The sequence below is a fragment of the Uranotaenia lowii genome, chromosome 2 (genome assembly GCF_029784155.1).
Source record: "Uranotaenia lowii strain MFRU-FL chromosome 2, ASM2978415v1, whole genome shotgun sequence".
Taxonomy (NCBI): domain Eukaryota; kingdom Metazoa; phylum Arthropoda; class Insecta; order Diptera; family Culicidae; genus Uranotaenia; species Uranotaenia lowii.
Window position 1 is genome coordinate 90695034 of NC_073692.1, and position 19796 is coordinate 90714829.

General features: G+C 40.3%; 2 protein-coding genes across 2 annotated transcripts; one reads left to right on the top strand and one right to left on the bottom strand.

The window, feature by feature from the left end:
* Positions 1-663: 663 nt before the first annotated feature.
* Positions 664-6168, bottom strand: LOC129741664 (uncharacterized). The gene has a single exon (XM_055733412.1). It carries the CDS (start codon positions 6166-6168, stop codon positions 664-666), a length of 5505 nt encoding a protein of 1834 aa, XP_055589387.1.
* Positions 6169-17721: 11553 nt separating this feature from the next.
* LOC129741478 (uncharacterized) lies at positions 17722-18957 on the top strand. The gene is made up of 4 exons (XM_055733218.1): positions 17722-17837; positions 17890-18284; positions 18349-18688; positions 18748-18957. Exons 1-4 carry the CDS (start codon positions 17734-17736, stop codon positions 18800-18802), a joined length of 894 nt encoding a protein of 297 aa, XP_055589193.1. The 5' UTR covers positions 17722-17733; the 3' UTR covers positions 18803-18957.
* The last annotated feature ends 839 nt before the right edge of the window (positions 18958-19796 follow it).

Genomic DNA, 19796 nt, shown 5'->3' on the forward strand with positions numbered 1-19796 from the left:
TCCGGAAGCGTGTGAAACCCTGCTCAAACTTCCCTCGAAACATTTCCGTGTCGTGCTGCTGTTTTGCTGTGCTGCTCAGTTGTCACTTCGAATTGCACAGCGATGTTCAGTCGATTATACAGGATCTTAACGAAAAATGCGACAACCAGGTGCTCGTTCCCTGCTAGCAGAAATTACCTTCGAGATGCTTCCACATCATGCTCTGCCTTACAGCTTCCCAGAAATCGCAACTATTCGAGCGCATCAAATGCGAAACTCAAATAGACACGAACACAATTGTCGGGAAATATCTTTGTTAGCGACAATATCCACGCACTGTAAACGACGAATTTACTGGGAAATTTATGGTTTCCGTAATTGTAAGTCTCAGAAAACTTAAACTTAATTTGGGACTTAGCTTAGTGAAATTCCGGTACGACGTAGTAAAAAAAAACGCGTGGTTTTAGAGTGACAATTATAATTCAAGAGTTCTTGTACAAAATTTGTGTGTTATATTTATACCTTCTTGGTTTGTATGTATTTGTGTTTTTGTGTAGAGTTACAAGAGAAAAATGTATTGTATTTTATCAGAGAAAATAATCTTGTGATGTAGAACAAATTTTGATGATCTCCGGAACAAAATTTGTTGCGGAGACATACCGGGCCCCGTTGAAACCGTCCGTTTCAACCTTCTTGAACAGCAGCACCTCCTTGGTCTCCAGCTTCGTCAGCATCGATGTCGTCACCGTCAGCAGTATCGACCGGCAGCACGCAGATTTCGGTAACAGCTCGGCGGAACACACCACGCGCAGTTCGGACCAGCACTACGCGCACCAGCCCATCTTCGCCTTTGATCGTTTCGTCTACTCGACCGAGGTTCCATTGGTACGTGGGTAGATTGTCGTGTCGCAGAAGGACGAGATTTCCCACGTCGATATTTTTGACCGCCTGTCGCCATTTGGATCGCTGTTGAAGTTGGCTAACGTAATCTCTGGACCAGCGCTTCCAGAGTTGTTGTTGGAATCGACGTGTTTCTTGTAGTCTAGTCAGCTTTTTCACCGGTTCTGCTATTTCGGGCTCGGGGATTGAGAACAACGGTTCCCCAATGATGAAATGTCCTGGAGTCATCACTTCAAGGTCGTCGGGGTGGTCTGTGAGGGGGATGAGAGGCCGAGAGTTGAGGGTACCTTCTATTTGGCCTACAGCTGTCGAGAACTCATCGTAGGTGTACGATCGTCCTCCGAATATGCGACGGAAATGGTATTTGAATGACTTCACCCCCGCCTCCCACAGTCCACCAAAATGTGGGGATCTAGCCGGAATGAAGTGGAACGAGATGCCCGAATCAAGACTATAGGTGTCCCATTGATTCGTGCGGAACTGCTGCAAGTACTGCTGACGAATTGCCTTCATTTCGGTGTTAGCGCCGACGAAGGTGGTTGCATTGTCGCAATGCAATTCGAGTAACCGACCGCGGCGACCCACGAACCGTTTGATCGCATTTATACACGCAGACGACGTTAGATTCGGAACGATTTCGAAATGAACTGCCTTAACCGAAAGGCAAACGAATACCGCGACGTACATTTTTAGGCTTGCCCCCCTCCCGTACAACGGACGAACGTTAAATGGCCCGCAGTAGTCCAGACCACATCTGGAAAATACTCGAGCTGGAGTAAGTCGCACTGCCGGAAGAGGACCCATTTGTTGGTGTGCTAGTGTTGGTCGACAGCGAAAACAAGTCACGCAATTTCTGACTATCTTGCGGACTAGGATTCGGCCTTGCAAGGGCCAAAAGCGCTGCCTCATCGTTGCGAGTAGGAGAGATGGTCCTGAGTGAGCAGTTTGCAGATGCAATGATCGTGCCAGCAGCAAACTTAGTTTTCCGTTGGCTGGGAGAATGTATGGGTGTTTGGAATCGAACGATTTGTTCAAATTGCGTAATCGACCGTCTAAACGCAAAAATCCTTCGCTGTCGTAAAGAATATTCATGCCCTTGAGAGGCGATTTGGCATGAAATTCTAAAGGAGTGTTTGTTTGCTTACTCACTTGTACTTGATGGAGCTCTGCTCGGAAACCACTAGTTTGTTCGAGACGGATCAAAGCTTTCAATGCGTCTTCAATTTCCGATGGAGTCAAAACTCCAACACGACGAAAACCAACTGGCAGGCGAAAATTGTGGTAGAAACGAAGGCACCAGGCTACGACCTTCAGCAGTCGGCTGAGTTCGGCAAATCGTGAGAGTAGCGAGTCATCTGTTGCAGTAGCCAACATTGCGACAGTATAACGTTGACGCTTTTCGATATTTATTTCGTCTCGGTCCACTGACTGGAGATTGCCGATTGGAAGAACGGGTGGCCAGAACTCCGGAGCGGCCACGAGAAAGTCTGGTCCATGCCACCAAAGATCATTGTCGAGAATCTGGGAGGGCCATGCCCCTCGAGAAAGGATATCAGCTGGGTTGACATCGGTGCGAATATGTCTCCACTGGGAGTTTTTTGTTGACCTCTGTATTTCGGCAATTCTATTCGAGACGAAGGGTTTCCAATCTGGGGGTGGAGATCGAATCCAGTGTAGCACGACAGTTGAGTCGGACCAAAACACCGTTGGTCCATCGAATTTTGTTGTTGTCCGTAGTTTCTCCATCATCTGGCTGGCTAGAACTGCCGCACACAACTCAAGTCTCGGAATGGTCAGATTGCGAAGAGGTGCGACGCGAGACTGAGCGATCAACAGCTGGCTATGAGTGCGATCATCTGATCCCTTGCTTACCACATACACACAGCATCCATAGGCACGTTCCGACGCATCGCAGAAACAATGCAATGTGAACTCATTATCGACGTTAGCCAAAACACGACGGGGGATGGAGAGACGTTGGAGATCTTGTATACCATCACGAAATTCATTCCACCAGAAGCGATCGTCTTCGGAAAGTGGAGCATCCCACTCGACACTTGCAGCCCATAGTCGTTGCACGAACACTTTACAGTTGACTACTACAGGCCCGACGAGACCCATGGGGTCATACAATTGCGACATTTCGGATACTACCACACGTTTCGTTACTGGTTTGGCAGTACACAACGACGGAATTTTAAAGCTGAATGTATCTGTTTGGGGGTTCCACAAAAGGCCAAGAGTTTTTGTTGTTGTTGTAGACCGACCGATCTCGGTCTGCGACGAATGATTCCAAAGCTCTTCGGGGACATATTCGAGAACCTTTGGATGATTGCTACACCACTTGCGCAAAGTAAAACTAGCTATTTTCAGCATCTCCACAAGTTGACGACAGGCTTCGGTTGCTTCGGCTAAATCATCATATCCAGCTAAAGTATCATCCACGTACGTTCGATGCTTTACAATTGAGGCGGCGAGGGGGTGATCATGACGATAATCGGTGGCAAGCTGGTTGAGAACGCGCGCAGCATGATACGGTGAACTGGCTAGACCGTATGTTACAGTCTTGAGTTGGTAGACTTGGAGGGGTAAGGAGGGATCTTTTCGCCAAATGATCTGTTGATATTTTCGATCGTCTGGATGCACCCATACTTGGCGAAACATTTTTTCTATGTCTGCTGTAAAGACATACTCCGGCTTTCGAAAGTTGACAACTGTAGATAGAAGAGCCGGTTGTACCGTCGGGCCTGTGTGAAGAACGTCGTTCAGGGACAGCTGACCCGATGCCTTGCAGCTGGCATCGAACACGACTCGTGTTTTGGTGGTGGTGTTATCAGGGCGTCGCACTGCATGGTGCGGAAGAAAGAACTGCGGGCCCGCGACGCGACGGCACACTTCCATATGGCCCAACATCACATACTCCTGCATAAACTTCTCGTAATCTTCTCGCAATTGCTGATCAGCTGACAGCCTCTTCTCCAATAGCAAAAACCGCCGAACGGCTGTGCTGTATGAGTCACCCAACAATGGAACTAGTTCTTCGCGAAGAGGTAGCCGAACCACATATCGGCCGTCGTCTCTCCGCGAAATCGTTTTTTCAAAGTGCGTTTCTACCTCTTTTTCATCCGCGGTTAACGCTTTTCCGACGTCGAAATTGTCCACTAGCCAAAAGCGTTCGAGTTGTTCGTTTAAGTCCGGTGGCTGCATTATGGCGGTGTTGCATATCGATGTGTTCACAGATTGGGAAATTGATTTTCCGGACACTACATACCCCAGAACTGTGCGCTGTAACAATGGCAGTCCGTTGCCTAGGAGGATTTGGTGCGATTCGAGAAGCGAGAAGAATAGTTCAGCGCCAATTAATAGATCGATTCCGTGGGTAATGTTGAATTTCGGATCAGCAAGAGAAATGTTGCGAGGAATTTTCCAGTCAGAAATATTAACGTTTCGACTGGGCAAACAAACCGTTAGTTTTGGCAAAACGAGACAGTCGAGTGTAAATTCGGTTTGATTGAAACGAGAAGTGATTTTTGCATGCACTTTATAATGGACATTAACTGTTGCTTGTCCAATACCGCAGATGGGTAAGTTGATTTTGTTGCGCTTCAAATCCAAACGTTGGCATAACGGTTCGGATATAAAATTTGATTGCGATCCACTATCGAGTAAAGCGCGTGCGAGGTGATAATTACCGTGGCGATCCAATATTCGCACCAGAGCGGTAGATAGGAATATAGTGGCATTTTCCGGAGAAGCGACTTGTGTGAGTGATGTGGGCTGTTCTTGGGGGGAATGTGATTCATTTTCGAATGACGACGAATATTTCTGCGACGCGAGAGGAGGGCATTCGACAACCTGCTCTCCCGACCGTGAGAGCAACCCAAACGACGATTCACCACTCGATCGGGTGTGGGTAACCGGCGACGACGAATTTGACGGACACGATCGCACCACCGGCGGTGCTCGCGATACCGAGAACGATTGTGCTGATGATGTGTTGGTAGTCGCAGCAGTCGATACAGCTATGCAGGTTTGTGGAGTCTCACTTTCACTTACTTCTTCAGAAGTTGTGCCATTAAAGTTTCGAGGGGGGAGATGAAGCAATGTATGATGTTTCTTGGCACAACTTCTACACACACTACTGCGACAGTCTTTCGCTAAGTGCCCACTTCTCAAGCAATTAATACAAAGACGATGGGTTTTGATAAAGTCTAGGCGAGAGTTCGGAGTAAGCTTGAGAAAAGTGGGGCACTGCGAGAGTTGATGTGCCTGCTTACAACTAAGGCACTTCACGACATCTTCCGACACGACATGAGATGCAGAGGATTTTCCTCTAGTGTTCTTCATTTGCACACTTGTGTTTGTATTGGTTACCACTTTACACTTTTGGAGCATTCGAGACCTCTTATGGATGAACTCATACAACTGGGAGTAAGTGGGAGATTCCTGTTCTTGGCACTGTGTTTCCCACTCCATAAGGGACTTTTCATCGAGTAAGGTACTCAAATGCTCAACGAGGAATGAGTTCCAGTGTTCACTAGACTGCTCCAACTTATCGAGAATTCCCACGTGTCGGTTGAACTCATCAGCTAGCTCAGCCAACCCAACGGCAGATTCCCGCCTAATTGCGGGGATTTTCAAAATGGCTGACATATGACGCTTGATGAGAAAGTTTTTGTTCTCGTATCGATCACAAATAGCTTTCCACGCAATCGCGTAATTGTCGGCAGAGATCGCGATTGAGGATATGATACGAGAGGCTTCACCCTTCAAGGAACCACGCAAATAGTGCAATTTTTGCACAGGAGATATCAGATTGTTCATATGGATCACTGATTTGAAAAGATCTCTGAACTCGATCCATTCTTCGGGATTCCCGTGGAATTCAGGGAGTTTTAGTTCAGGAAGTTTCACGGACAGAGTGGGGTTCACAGGGGGCACAACACTTTCGGGAATTCTTCGGCTAAGGACAGGTGATGCAGATCTCGGAATTTTACTATTAAGAGATGCTTTCAGCTCATAGTACAGAGTCTGAAATGTTTGTCGAGATTCTGCGAACACTTCTTCTTCACCTTCCATTAGCTCGATTTCTTCCTGGACGCTTTCGAAGCGATCCCATAGCTCATCTAAACGCTCGATTCGCACTGGAACTTGATTCGCTTGTTCCACAACGTAATTGGAATCAAACTCCTGGATCAATTTAGCAGATCCCAGAATATTATTTCTTCTGCGAATCAGCGTTTCTAATGGCAGCGTATTCTTTTTCACGACTTTCTTCGAAGGAGCCATTGTGTGAGCCAATATCACTCTATTAACCACTTTTTTTCGAAATTTCACTATTTTACAGTGGCAGCAACACTAAGCTGGATTCTTGCAATCCAATCGCGAATTTTGCAACGGTATCGAATAAAGAACTAGCACCGACGACAATAAGTAAGTTCGGGCTAGGATTATGAGGAACCGTAACTTCACTACACGTGGTTGCTCTTCCAGCACAATTTTTGGGAATATCTTCCCGGGTTTCGGCACCAGAATGTTAGCGACAATATCCACGCACTGTAAACGACGAATTTACTGGGAAATTTATGGTTTCCGTAATTGTAAGTCTCAGAAAACTTAAACTTAATTTGGGACTTAGCTTAGTGAAATTCCGGTACGACGTAGTAAAAAAAACGCGTGGTTTTAGAGTGACAATTATAATTCAAGAGTTCTTGTACAAAATTTGTGTGTTATATTTATACCTTCTTGGTTTGTATGTATTTGTGTTTTTGTGTAGAGTTACAAGAGAAAAATGTATTGTATTTTATCAGAGAAAATAATCTTGTGATGTAGAACAAATTTTGATGATCTCCGGAACAAAATTTGTTGCGGAGACAATCTTTTTGATTAATTTCAAAAGTTTCTTCTTGGCGGTAGCTTTAATTTCCTGGACCCGAATCTAGAGAACCGAATCTGAGGAACCGCAGGACGATGATGCTGAGACCAAGAAGAAGTCTTAGAAGGGTGTCATTTCTTTCCTCGCAGATGTTGCACAGGTGAGTTGAGTTAAAGGTTTGTTTTCCGCAAAACTCTTCAAGCTGCTGCTTTTTATTATTTTTTGCCCCTCCCAGCTCCTACCTATCTAAAATAAAAGAAGAGAAGAAGGAGGAAACCCTTGACAGTTTTTCGTTCAAATCTTCCGGAATGAAGCCGGGTAAGGTGTTTGTGGTTTCCTGACTTTCGGTTGGTTCTGTGGAAGTGCTCTCTCAATCCGTTCGTTTGGTTCTCACAAAAAAAAAGTACCGGAGTTAGGACGTTTTTCCTTCTCACTTTGTCGTAGTAAAAAGTTCCGATGACATTTACATATTTCATTTCGTGGCCTGATGATGAGATTTCGGTGAGCTTTAGGGGCAGGTCCTGAGTTGAATTGATAAAAGTTGATTGTGGTGGAATTAATTTGCAGTTGTTTGCTTAATTGCTGGCGACGACACTTCGCATTGTCTGGTACCGCTTCAAATCAGTGAAGTTTATTGATTGGTATTTGTGTATTTTTAGCAATTTCAATAATTTACTGTAACAAACAAAACCTTTAATAAAGCAAAATGCACAAATAACTTGTTAAAAGAACAAATGAACCCTTGTGTTTTTTTCACATGAACACAACTAGAGACCAACAAAATTGACCAACATTTTTCTAAAGGGAAAGTCTTAACGATTATTCCAGAATGACCGTATAAATCCAACTCATCCTAGGATTTTGCTAAATGAAACCAATACAACGAATATCTTAAAATGAATGACGGGTAGATATAGGTTGTTTATCATTTGCGTGAAAAAAAACTGACTTGGTTGACTTTGGTTCCTTAGGTTCTTAAAATTAAGAAAAACATTTATGAATCCGAATTGAAAATTATTGAGAGTGTGGTGTATCATAGGTCACTTTTTTCTTTGCTTCATAACAAAGAAAAAAAAATCTAATGAAAGGTTTTCTACATTGACGTACCCATATGGCGTTGGAAGGACCTCCGTTGGCCTATGAACCACTCCTGGATTCTGCAGCGTAGTTGCTCTTGCTTTTCTGGTCTCAAAGTACGGACAGATGTATTGATCTTGTAATACCTAGCGTTGAGTTTGTTCGGGAACTGACTACTTCACTGACTGGTCTTCGGAGCTCAAGATCGGTGGATGTTATTTTCTGGTGATGAAATCTCCGCGCCTTGGTGATCCATTTAACGCTTGTGATATGAAGTCCAACATCGCGTTTCGCCAGTTTTTTCGTTTGCCGCAAATGGATGCGTTCTGCGATTAGAGTGGTTTATCCGCCATCATCCTCGTCCTTCCTGAAACTGCTGGAGGCTTCTGAAAAATGCTACGACGAACTGGATTTTATAAGCGAGACATCTGCTTCTTCCTACTCAATCTCATCAATTGCACCTGTCCGAAATCAGGTTCCTTTGCATTGTGATCTCTTTTGAATGCGCAAGCTGAGAGAAAGTGTGTTCGTTTCAACACGTTCGTCGCCATAGGAACCATATTCGTGTGACGAGTGTATTTCCTGGGCGGCCCCGTCACACCAAAACACGGGTGACGCAATCTTTCTCAAGTTATCCGCTTAGTTTAGCCACACGTTGCAATTTATGAAGTTCTCCCTCTTTATTTCTTCTTTGCACCGAGAATTTCTTTGGGCCCGGCTAGTAAGACTACGAAAATGAGCATGGCGACGATCGTGTTAACACGTTCATCGCCACGCTCATTTTGGTAGTTTTACTTGCCGGGCCCAAAGAAATTCTCGGAGCGAGAAAATAAAGAAGAAGAGCTCCCGGCTTTGCGTCGTGTGGCTAAACTGAGCGGCTAACATGAGTAAGAGAGCGTCACACGCTTTTTGATGTGAACATGAACGTGTTAACACGTTCGTCGCCATGGCATCCATATTCGGGTGACGGGTGTGTTTCCTGGGAGGCCCCATCACATCAAAAAGCATGTGACGCTCTCTCACTCAAGTTAGCCGCTCAGTTCAGCCATACGTTAAAAGTAGTGGAGTTCTCCCTGGTTCCTCTCTTGCTCCGAGATTTTCTTTGGGCCCGGCAAGTAAAACAATCGAAACCCAATGAGCGTGGCGACGATCATGTTAAGGAAGTGTTACCGCGTTACGTCCGTCTGAACCCCGACGAATGGTTCGCTCAAAATGAGCATCACAAAGCGCTTCCTCTGGGATCAGTTGTGAGAGGCTCCTAATTCCTCGCAAGACCAAAACCGCTCTAAAAGTTTATCCAGATTCTCCGAAATTGCCCAGTTGCGTCCTAAGTAGCTTAAACTCCCAGTAGATTTCACCTCGTCTTACTCCACTCTTCCGAACACAAATTCAGTCAACAGTGATAGACCATAGCATAAGGGCATTTTTTCCGTACGTATTTTTTTTTTTTTATTAGTTGATCACCCAGGTGGTAAATCCTTTTTACGGATTGCATTCCAAGGCACGGCGAGCGACCGAGTCCCCCCAGTATGCTACTCTGGGTCCATGGGTGCAATTGGACGACTCATGATACTATGTACCCCTACGCCATAAAGTCCACCTGGGGCCTCTGGCCATAATTCCCATCCGGACCTGCAACGAAGGCTGTACCCAAGATGGGAGACCAAGTCCGCGCTTAAGCGCTCTTCGGCAAACTCCAGTTCGAGTCAAACTCCAGCATATATACCCTGCCTCTTATTACGATTCAAGACTAAGGACCTCGCCTCTAACGACTTGAGATCCGGCCTTTACTCGCAAATCGAGACTAGCTTGGTTCCCACGAAAAACGTGCGCTCCGCCTCTCTTCGAGACCACTGCAAGAGACCAACGACCTCGCCTCTAACGACTTGAGGTCTTGGCTCCGCCTGGCTTGGCTCGAGGCCCTCTCCTCTTTGCCCGTCCGTGTGCCGAATCGAGAGCAGCTTATCCTGGACTCGCGCCTGTCACAGCACACGTCCGGGGCTTTACGAAAACTACTCGGATGATTCCCGGCGAAGAATTCATCCTACACCGGCTCAGGTGACTCACCCGCCGACGACGTGAATCACCCTACCCGAGAGTATTTCGCGGCGTAAATACTCTTCCCCCTACGAGTTCGACTGCGAAGAAGGTATAGTCTTATCCCCGCAGCTTCCCTCGTAGGGAGCGCGTTCTACTCAGATACTCCGCGGCGATGGAGGTATCCTACACAACGATCGCGACGTGCCTAAACAGCTCGGCATACGCAGAAGGTATAGTCTTATCTTTGTATGCTTTACTGCTAGGATCGGACGCACACTACTCGAATGCCCCCCGCCGAAAGGACATTCTACTCCGACCGTGGTCCGGTCTTCCTCCTCCCTTTTTGGCTGGCAACCCTAGGGTTTTTGCCCGCCGTGTGCCGAATCGAGAGCAGCTTATCCTGGACTCGCGCCTGTCACAGCACACGTACGGGTCTTAGACGCTTACGACTCAGATGAATCCCGACGGTGATGTCATCCTACCCGACTCGAGTGGCTCATCCGGCGGCGACGTGAGACCACTCTACCCGAGAGTATTCCGCGACGTGAATACTCTTCCCCCTACGAATTCGACTGCGAAGAAGGTATAGTCTTATCCCCACAGCCTCCGTCGTAGAGGGCGCGTTCGACTCGGATACTCCGCGACGATAACGTTGGAGGTATCCTACACACAGACGCGCGACGTACCTAGCAGCTCGGCATACGCAGAAGGTATAGTCTTATCTTTGTATGCTTTACTGCCAGGGTCGGACGCACACTACTCAGGTGCTCCCCGACGAAGGAGTCACCCTACACCGATCGCGGACTGGTGCTGGTTCCAACTCCTCTGCAGGGCAGTCATGATCCGGGTGAACCCATCGCTGACCACGCGCCAAGTGTTGGCGTCTTCGCACATCCTCTGCACTATGTTGTCGGCTGTCGTGTCTGGTCCGCAGGCGGCAAGCATGTTAGCACGTACCTCCTCGAACCTTGGACAGCTGAACACTACGTGTTCTGGCGTCTCAATTATGTCTCCGCAGGTTAGACAGGATGGCGAATCCACGTGTCCAAACCGATGGTGGTACTGCATGAAACATCCATGGCCATTCAGGAACTGTGTCATGCAAAAGTCCACCTCACCATGTCTTCGATCCATCCAGGATCCGATATTAGGGATCAAGCGATGGGTCCACCGGCCACGTTCCGAGCTGTCCCACTGGTGCTGCCAGTTGGACAGCGAGTTCTCTCTGGCATGTTTCCGCACGTCGGGCACGTGCCTGTTCTCGTAGCAGAAGGCATCTTCCTCTAGCAAGACCGAGATGGGCATGACCCCCGCCACAACATCAGCAGCTACCGAGGACACCGTTCGGTATGCGCTGATTACACGCAGGTTCATCAGCCGCTGCACCCTGCAGAGCTGTTGCAGATTACACTGCCTACTCAAGGCTGCCTTCCAGGCTGCCACTCCGTAACGCAGAATGGACGAGGTCACGCTCGCCAGGACCCTCCTTCTGCTGCAGCGGATCGCCGAGATTAAAGAGATAAAAGATTTGCTTTTACTTTCGGTAGTACCAAACAAGGCCGTGCGAACGGGGAGGGTTTTAGGGGTTGAACCCCCCCCCCCCCCATGGAGATTTTTTCCAAGTAAAATTTTCACCGTAGTATCAAAAAAATACACATTAAAAGGTGGTAAAAAAAAGTGTTAGCACGCAAGTCAGAAATTTGACTCGCCTCCGGAATTTACTATTGAATCTCAAGGCTAGACATTTAATTTTACGACATTATATGAAGTTCATGAATTGGTACTTATTTTTAATTGTAAATTTCGATTAACCTTTTGTATTGAAACTATTAACTTGAATCACAAGAACCCTACATCGTCTTTAGTGTAGAAGTGTAACTAAACAAGAACAGAGTTTGAAACGAACCATTTTAACTTCAAAATTAATCAATCGAACACTAATCTTATACATCGACAAGTCGGAGACCATGTAACAAGCGTTTTACTCTCACAGAATTAGCAAAATATCTAAAATCTAATACCCTTTACCTTATTACTAAAAATTTGATTGAAAAAGAATCATTTATGTCTTTGAAAATGTTGTGCTGATATGAAATTTTGTTCAAGAAACCAATTTCAGTCTCAATTATTGTTTTTGTTTTTCTCAGCATCACATTTGAGCAGGTTTTGATAAACTATACAGGCCAAAAATTTAAAACGTTATTTTGACTTATGTGGGTGCCCTTAATCAAAATCTGTAATTTTTCTATCAGCATTTGTTATTGAAATAACTTTTCAAAACAGGTCAAAATTATTTAAGAAACCAAAATTTGAAAACAAATACATAATATTTTGAAATAAAAGATATGAATCAATCATCGACTTTCATCAAGACATCAAGTCACTGAGTTCTGCGATAAAAGTCATAGAAGGTTTCTATTTGTTAACTTTTTCTCATTTATCGAATTTGTAAAGAAGTTTGAAACGAAATGGAATTTAGTTCTGACAATAATGTTAAAATTTCTTGTAATGATATCTTTCCCAAGTTTTAAAAACTGTTGAATATTACTTTTTTGAAACATGCATCATCTTCATCATCAAAATATTATTACTTATTTGAATGAAATATATTAATCGAAATCAGAATCAGATTTCTTCTTAAATGTTGATTTGATAGTTAAACAGTTATCAATAATTGATTTCACTCAAAACTGACACATTTTAAAAGTTCATATATTCAAAACTAAATGTGCTAGTTCAAATTTGACAAAAGATTTGAGTTCAGAACGCTAAAATCTACCAAATCAATCTTTAAAACATGAGCACTTAAATTCTGTTCCCTTGAGTTATCAGTTAAATTCTATAAATAAGTTTTTATAATGGTAAGTCGTGTTTATTGAAAAAGAATCCTTCTTTAATGTTAAAAACTCCATCATTTTGCACTTCATATTCTTTTTAAATTTTGAAATTATTAAACCAAATACTAAAAATACAGTTTTTTAAACTTTGAAATAAATTTATCGTATTTTAAAGAAAAGCTATTTAAATTTCAAGAAATATTTTCGATCAGTTTGTCTATGTTATTTAAAATTGTTTTTTTTATTCTAAAACCATAAACTTGATTCACATTTCAAATCGCGATTATTTTTTTTTTTTTCAAATACAAAACACTACAGCGGAATTGTCTTTGTAATGGAAATATTTATTTCAAATTTTTAAACAAAACTGCTTAAAAATTATTTTGTAGCAAATTTCTAGTTCAGCCTAAAGAACATCATTTTGAAAGTTTATCATTGACTTTCCGAAAATATCATTGATTTGAAACTTTCATTGTGATTTGTTTTGGAAATTTTGATTTTTTTTTATTAGTAAAATTTATTATTTTTTGAGTTTGTGTGATAATTATGAGTAAGAATATGGTTATGAATACATTTTCTTGTAAGTTGTGTATTTTTGGTATTATTATTATTTTTAGCTAAATTTGAATTTCAAATCCATTAAAGTGAGGAAGAGCAGCTAAAAATCGGAAGCTACACATGATCAAAGGAATTTCGAAGTCCGTTAATGAAGTCATTATTTTCGTCTCAAGCAAAAATAAAGCTACATGATAAAAAAAATGCTCAGCAGATAATTTTCTAGCTAATTCGGTAAAAAAGCTTGTTTTGTTAGCATTCAAATACTGGCAAAAAAATTCAAACCAAAACCTTGGGAAGTATTATTTATTTCTGAATATTGACGAAAAAACGAAAGTTTAATAATAAAGCCTGGGTGAACGATTTTAGATTTTATATTAACATGAATCAGCCGGCATTAAAGTTACCGACAAAAATTATTATTTCTTGATAAAAACAATAGATATCTGAAATTCTGTGAATTGACCCAAAAGTTATTTGACGATTATCTGTGATGCTTTTTTCAGAAGTTTGATAGAAAATTTATAACAAAGGTCGAAAAATTCAGTTGTTTCACTCATAATATAGCTTTTGAAATCCTATCCCAATGATATCTAAATAAGATTAAAAATTATGAAAATCTGGATAAAAATTCTAGAATTTTGAAGATAGTGACTTAAAAATATGTGAATTGAAAATTTTTCTGTGATTTCTATACAACCTTGCTCAACATCTCAATGCAATGATCCAATACAGAACTTCGATTTAAAAAACGAGGTTCTTATCGTTCGTTGGAAAAAAATCTAGGCTTTGAGAACAAGTTTTAATTATGGAAAAACAAAACACAGAAAGTCAATAAGCAATTCAACGTCCAACGCAAAGAAGACGGTGATTGACAATTGAAAAATTGAGTGATAATGAAAATGACAAAGATTTAGTGATGTACCTTTTCGATATCGGGTATTTGAAAAGTCGTGTTAATTTTCTGTTTTTAAACTCGTAAATTCGGTTAATCTTTCCTTTTTCAGATTTGTTTTCGCCAAAAATTTGTAGTTATAAAAACTGTCGTGAAGTTCTGCTAGATATTAAAAAAAAGTTATTTTAAGTGCGGCCCGCCGACAAGATTTCAAATTTAAATTGGCCCGTTGGTTCAAAAGGTTGCTCACCCCTGTTCTAGATGGTTTCATAAAGGTTTTCTTTTAAGATTAGATTAAGATTAAAGATTGAAGATGAATGGTATCTTTTCAGATAAATATCCGGTTTTCTAAAAAAGGTACAAAATTATGGGCTCCGAAAAAGTTGTTTGGCAGCAAATATTCTTTGGTACAAAAAAAAGATCGGTTCCAAAGTTGAAAGAAAAATCATACAAACCTTGTGAATTTGATTCAAAACGGAGCAATTAAGCGTCAGGGTTTGAGAAATTCAAAAATGACCTCAAACCGACTCCGTCAATGTCCATTTTAAGTAGTTACCCAACGCAAAGTGGAAAATTTCCACCAGAATCGGAAAAAATAAATTATAGCGCGGTACAGTTCTGAACAAGTGTATCTAAATAAGTTCATCCATTACCTTATAACTAATCACTTTTGAAACAAAAAATCTTTTATAACATTACAAATTTTATGCACTAACGAAATATTCTTCAAAAAACCAGCTTCAATTGATTAGCGTGTTTCTTGATCTTCAACTCCACATTCAAAGCGGTTCCGATAAATTACACGACGCCACAATTTCATAATTTTTCTGAGGTGCCAAGAATTGTAGAGCTTTTGATGCCTGAAACTTTTGAAAATAGATAAAAATTATTCAAAAAAATTCTGCACTATTCTGACAAAACTTTATGACATTACAATAAATTTAATAAATAAATATTTCTATTGACTCTCCCAGACCATAAGAGGTTTTGACACCTACAAAAATGGTTATACAAGTTTATTTTTTCCCAAATCTGTGAAATTCAAGACTTTGAACTATTTATTACCTTAATTGAATTAAGAATCAAATCGTATTTCGGACTTAAACAAATTTGGTATTTGATTTTTTTTCAAACGTAATTTTGTAGTCATAAAAAGAATTTTTTTACTTCATAAATTTTGGATGTTCTTACTTAAACAACATAACATTTCTTTTGCTTATGTCGATGAGTTGAATTAACATTCTAGTTAAATTTTCATATAAATCAACGGAATTTTATAATCAAACTTATTAAATTTTTTGGAATGTTTTGATTAAATTTGCCTTTGTTTTTTAGTCCTGAGTTTTTGTATTCTGCAAGCATCTTCTTAGAAGCCTTCAATTTAAATTTTTAAGAAGAAAATCTTAGTTTTTACTATTTATCTTTTCTAGGACCCTATATTTCAAACAACGACTGCAAAATATTCAGAGCTGACGGGATATGAAATTTATTTGAAAATTCGGATTTAATTTCTTTCCACATCTGGTGTTATTTTATATGTATTCCATTTCTTTGCACTGATTCGTAAGCTCAAAGCTTTAAGCTCTGGTTTGAAATTTCAATTCGCATTCGTTTTCTGAACTTCAAAAATAATGACTTTAAATATCCATTTCAGAATATGAATCATCATTCTTAATCATTTTCGTTTTGATTTTCAAAAATATGACTGACTCAGCCGTTAACTATAAAAAAATCAAAATAAAAATCATCGTATCAGTTTTTTTTTTCGAGTTTGTTTGATGGTCATGAGTAAGAAAATGGTTTAAGAAATAAATTATTTTCATTATTTTAATAATTCAAAACACTATTTGAATTTCAGATATTATTATTTTCAACTATAACTTTTTGATTTATTTACATAAATCAATGATGCTGTATGAATAATTTTATACAAATAGAACTATTCAGTTGCTTTTGTGGATAGTTCAGGTCTATCTATATACGGCTTCGATTTCTTCGCCAAAAAATCAGACCCTACGCCAAAAGTGAACTTTCTTGAAGGTGGAATTATTGTTATAAGACTCTATGCCAGACCGGCATTAACATGCTTTCCCATTACTGGCATTGTCTTTCCAGCGCAACGGCATTGCATATATCTGAAAGAAACATAATAAAACATATCCTTAATATTTTCACAAGACAAAGATGTTTGGAAACAATTTGTCAGCAAGGATATTGTCGAATGATGTACCGAGCGCTGTGTGTAAAAAAACCAACAGCCAAAATGACCAGTGCGTGTGTATGTATTTAAACCGGTTGGCAATGAAAAACAGTTTCTAGTTCCTCATTCCAACTGAAAAACACCGGCCAACCGGTAAACAGCCCATTCAGTGCGTTTTTTTGGCAGTAACAGAAAGGCTATGACAATAACCTTTCGTTTGCTAACCGACTCAGATGGTGCGCTTCGTAAGATATCGGAATGGAAAGCCGAGAGGAGAATGTAGCAGTGAGTTCGATTCTTACTATACATTTTTTTTGGATGAATTATCCAATAGTTTGAAAATCCCATAACATGTTTTCATATTTAGTTTGAATGTAGTGGTCATGCATCATTTTGCTTGGGAGCTCAAGTCTAATACATAGTGATATTACTACAATCATATCATCATGAGAACAATACATTTTTCAGCGCATTTTTGGCACAGAGATTTGCTAAATAGGCATTGGATTTTTGTAACCTCTTCTATTGGTGTAGAGTTTAAGGGTCCGAATTCTCCCACTAAATAAAAAGTGAGTCGATGAGGGGTCATAGTGCTTCGTTCGGTTCGAAACAAATCCATAATTTTTTGCAGAACTTTACAAATAACGTTTACATGAGTAAATTTGAGTTTTAAAATTTTTATGGGAAAATCGAATATTTTGTACTAAAAAATCAACATCATTTTTGTTTCTTCTGTGGAACCAAGCCTGCTTGGGGTTATGATGTCAATTTATAAATTTTCAAAAGAAAATTTTCCACTTAACAATTTTGTTCAAGACAGTAACTTTGCATCTTATTATACAAAAAAGCAATAAGCTGTTTAACAGGGATATGTCTTTTGGTATAGATAAACAATAAATTCAATGCTAACAACACAAAAATTTTAATTCGATGGAATCAAAATAAATTTCTTAAATCAAAAGCTGTTGAAATTTTTGTGGCCTACAAACAACGGCAACCTATCTGTCGGAATATTTAACAAGGTACACTTTTTTAACGAATGATTTGGGCGTTCATTTGTGGAAACTAAATTTAAAAATATTAAACGCATGAATTAGATTGCATCTTTTAGGTACAAAAATTTAAATTACAAAATTTTTACGAGCACATTTTCATGTTTTAACTTATCAGGTACACGTACTTTTCATGCTGATTGTTGATATGAATTAAAACAAATAAAACACAATCAGCCAATTACTACTTATCGATTCTCTGTGTGTTGATGAATTAACAAGTATACAGCCCACCCCGAGAGATGATAATAATGAATTAGCACATGCAGCTTCTAGGTCATTTGTGACAAAGCTTCCGCTTTAAACGTTCAATCAAGTATATAATGCGGACATTATTAACGTGCTCTATTTTACTATTTTTCTGTTCACCTCAGGTGACCGGGCAAGTTGATTTGACGGATACGGTGCAGTTTTTCATCTTCGACAGGTAAATTTTACTACTGGTCGAGGAATTAAAATTAAAAAAAAAAAATTACAAGTCAACAGAATGGTTTGATTCCCGTATCGACTGATGATGGCGTTTTCAATCAAAATGGTTGCAACCCAAAGAACAACTTTACAGTGGTTGTTCACGGATGGAAGGAAAGTGCCAAGAAAGCCTGGGTTCTACCAATGTTAGCAAATTTTTCCAGTCACCGAGGAGGGTGTGTGCTTTTTATGCAATACGGCCGTGCCTCTGATGCAGATTCATACTTTTCTGTGATGATGCCAAACTTTGAGAGGCTTTCCAATATGTTGGTGCAATTCCTTCGCCGTTTGCTATCACTGGGGTTTGCTTCAGAGAATGGGTTCCTGTTTGGATTTAGCTTCGGAGGACAAATGGTTCTGGATGCTGGTCGAAAATTGGGAAATCAGAAGCTAGCCAGAGTTGATGGTTTGACAACAATTTCGTAAGTGTAACTAAGGGAAAAAAGTGATACATGAATTTAAAATTTCAGCCTGTGAACCGGCTGGGCCAGGATTCGACTCGAATCTCACCTATGGCAGTTTGGAGAAGAAAAGTTCGGCCAAGGCGGTACAATGTATCTTCACCAGTCTTGTTTTTAGCACAGTCAACAGGAACTGTCACATCAACTGGCAGATGGGAATTTGCGGCATCAGTCAGCCGGCGGCAAGGGTTGCTCCGGAGTCAGATCATGGATTATGTCCGTATTTCTACAACAGTGCATTCGATAATAAATTTGTTCCAATGAAGAAGCCAATCTATTGCCCTTCTACGAAGGCTGTCGGCTCATGGCCCCAAACTTTTAGAATGGGATATTTTTGTGACGTTGGAAGGTAACAAAATGTAGAATTTGATAAGGATAATATTGTTTGAATTTGATTTTTTTTTCCAGCGGAGCAACGGGTGATTATTATGCAACGACGTTAAAATATTATCCTTATGTTTGAAGAAAAAAGATTTTTTGTCTTCCTGGAAGAAATGAGAAAAATATAAGAATAACCTACTTTTTGTTTAATGTTTTAATGATTTTAAGCTGTGGTAGTTTTTGATCATGAAAACAAAATTAAAAGTAAATAGTAATTTTTGGACGACTAATCATATTTTGTGACCACATAATAGGAATATCAATTGGTATTCCAAAAGGAATTCGGCTACTCCGAATCGATGTACTTATAAATATATCCTTATTAAAAGGCATTTTGCGGTTTCACCAAAAAGACAGTGTATCTTTTTCAAGAAATTTGTTATATTTATGCACGGTGTGCCAAAATACGTTATTAAAAATAAAAAATGACCACCAAAACGGCACTCGGCATTCGAAAGATATAGTATTCAGGCATCTATCCTGAAAATTTGGAAATGTTTCATCGGGCTTTTTTGAAATTAGAGCGATTTTAAATTTTAAGTCAATTTGCATTAGATTTCCAATGGGGTTTTTCGACCTTATGTTCTATGACCTAGATTTTTCTGACTACACATATTTTATGACAATCACCCAGCTCAATGACTTTACAGAAAATTTCATGCCCGACAACTTTGTGGAAGACCGGAAAAAGATTTGAGTTGATTCTGAAAAGTTATTGGCAATTTTCTAAAACTTTATTAGACTGATTTTTTTTTTTCAACTCCGCTTCACTAAAAAGCGAATATCTTTCCAGGCGTAGTTTGAATCGTTTTTGGGTCTTCAACCTTTTTTTCTTGCTTAAAATGTGCTTAGTCTAACAAGGTAAATAGCGTAATATTGGCTTTAAAATAGTCATTTTTGATTACATTTTTGGATTCAACAATATAAATAAACGATATTTTTTATTTAAAATTAAAAATCAACACAGATGACCACTGTTATAGTCCACTACAGCATTTAAGAGATGATCATAGTACAACTTCGATGTATCGGGGGTTTGATATCGTTTCCACGTTTCTGAAAAATCATGATGAACA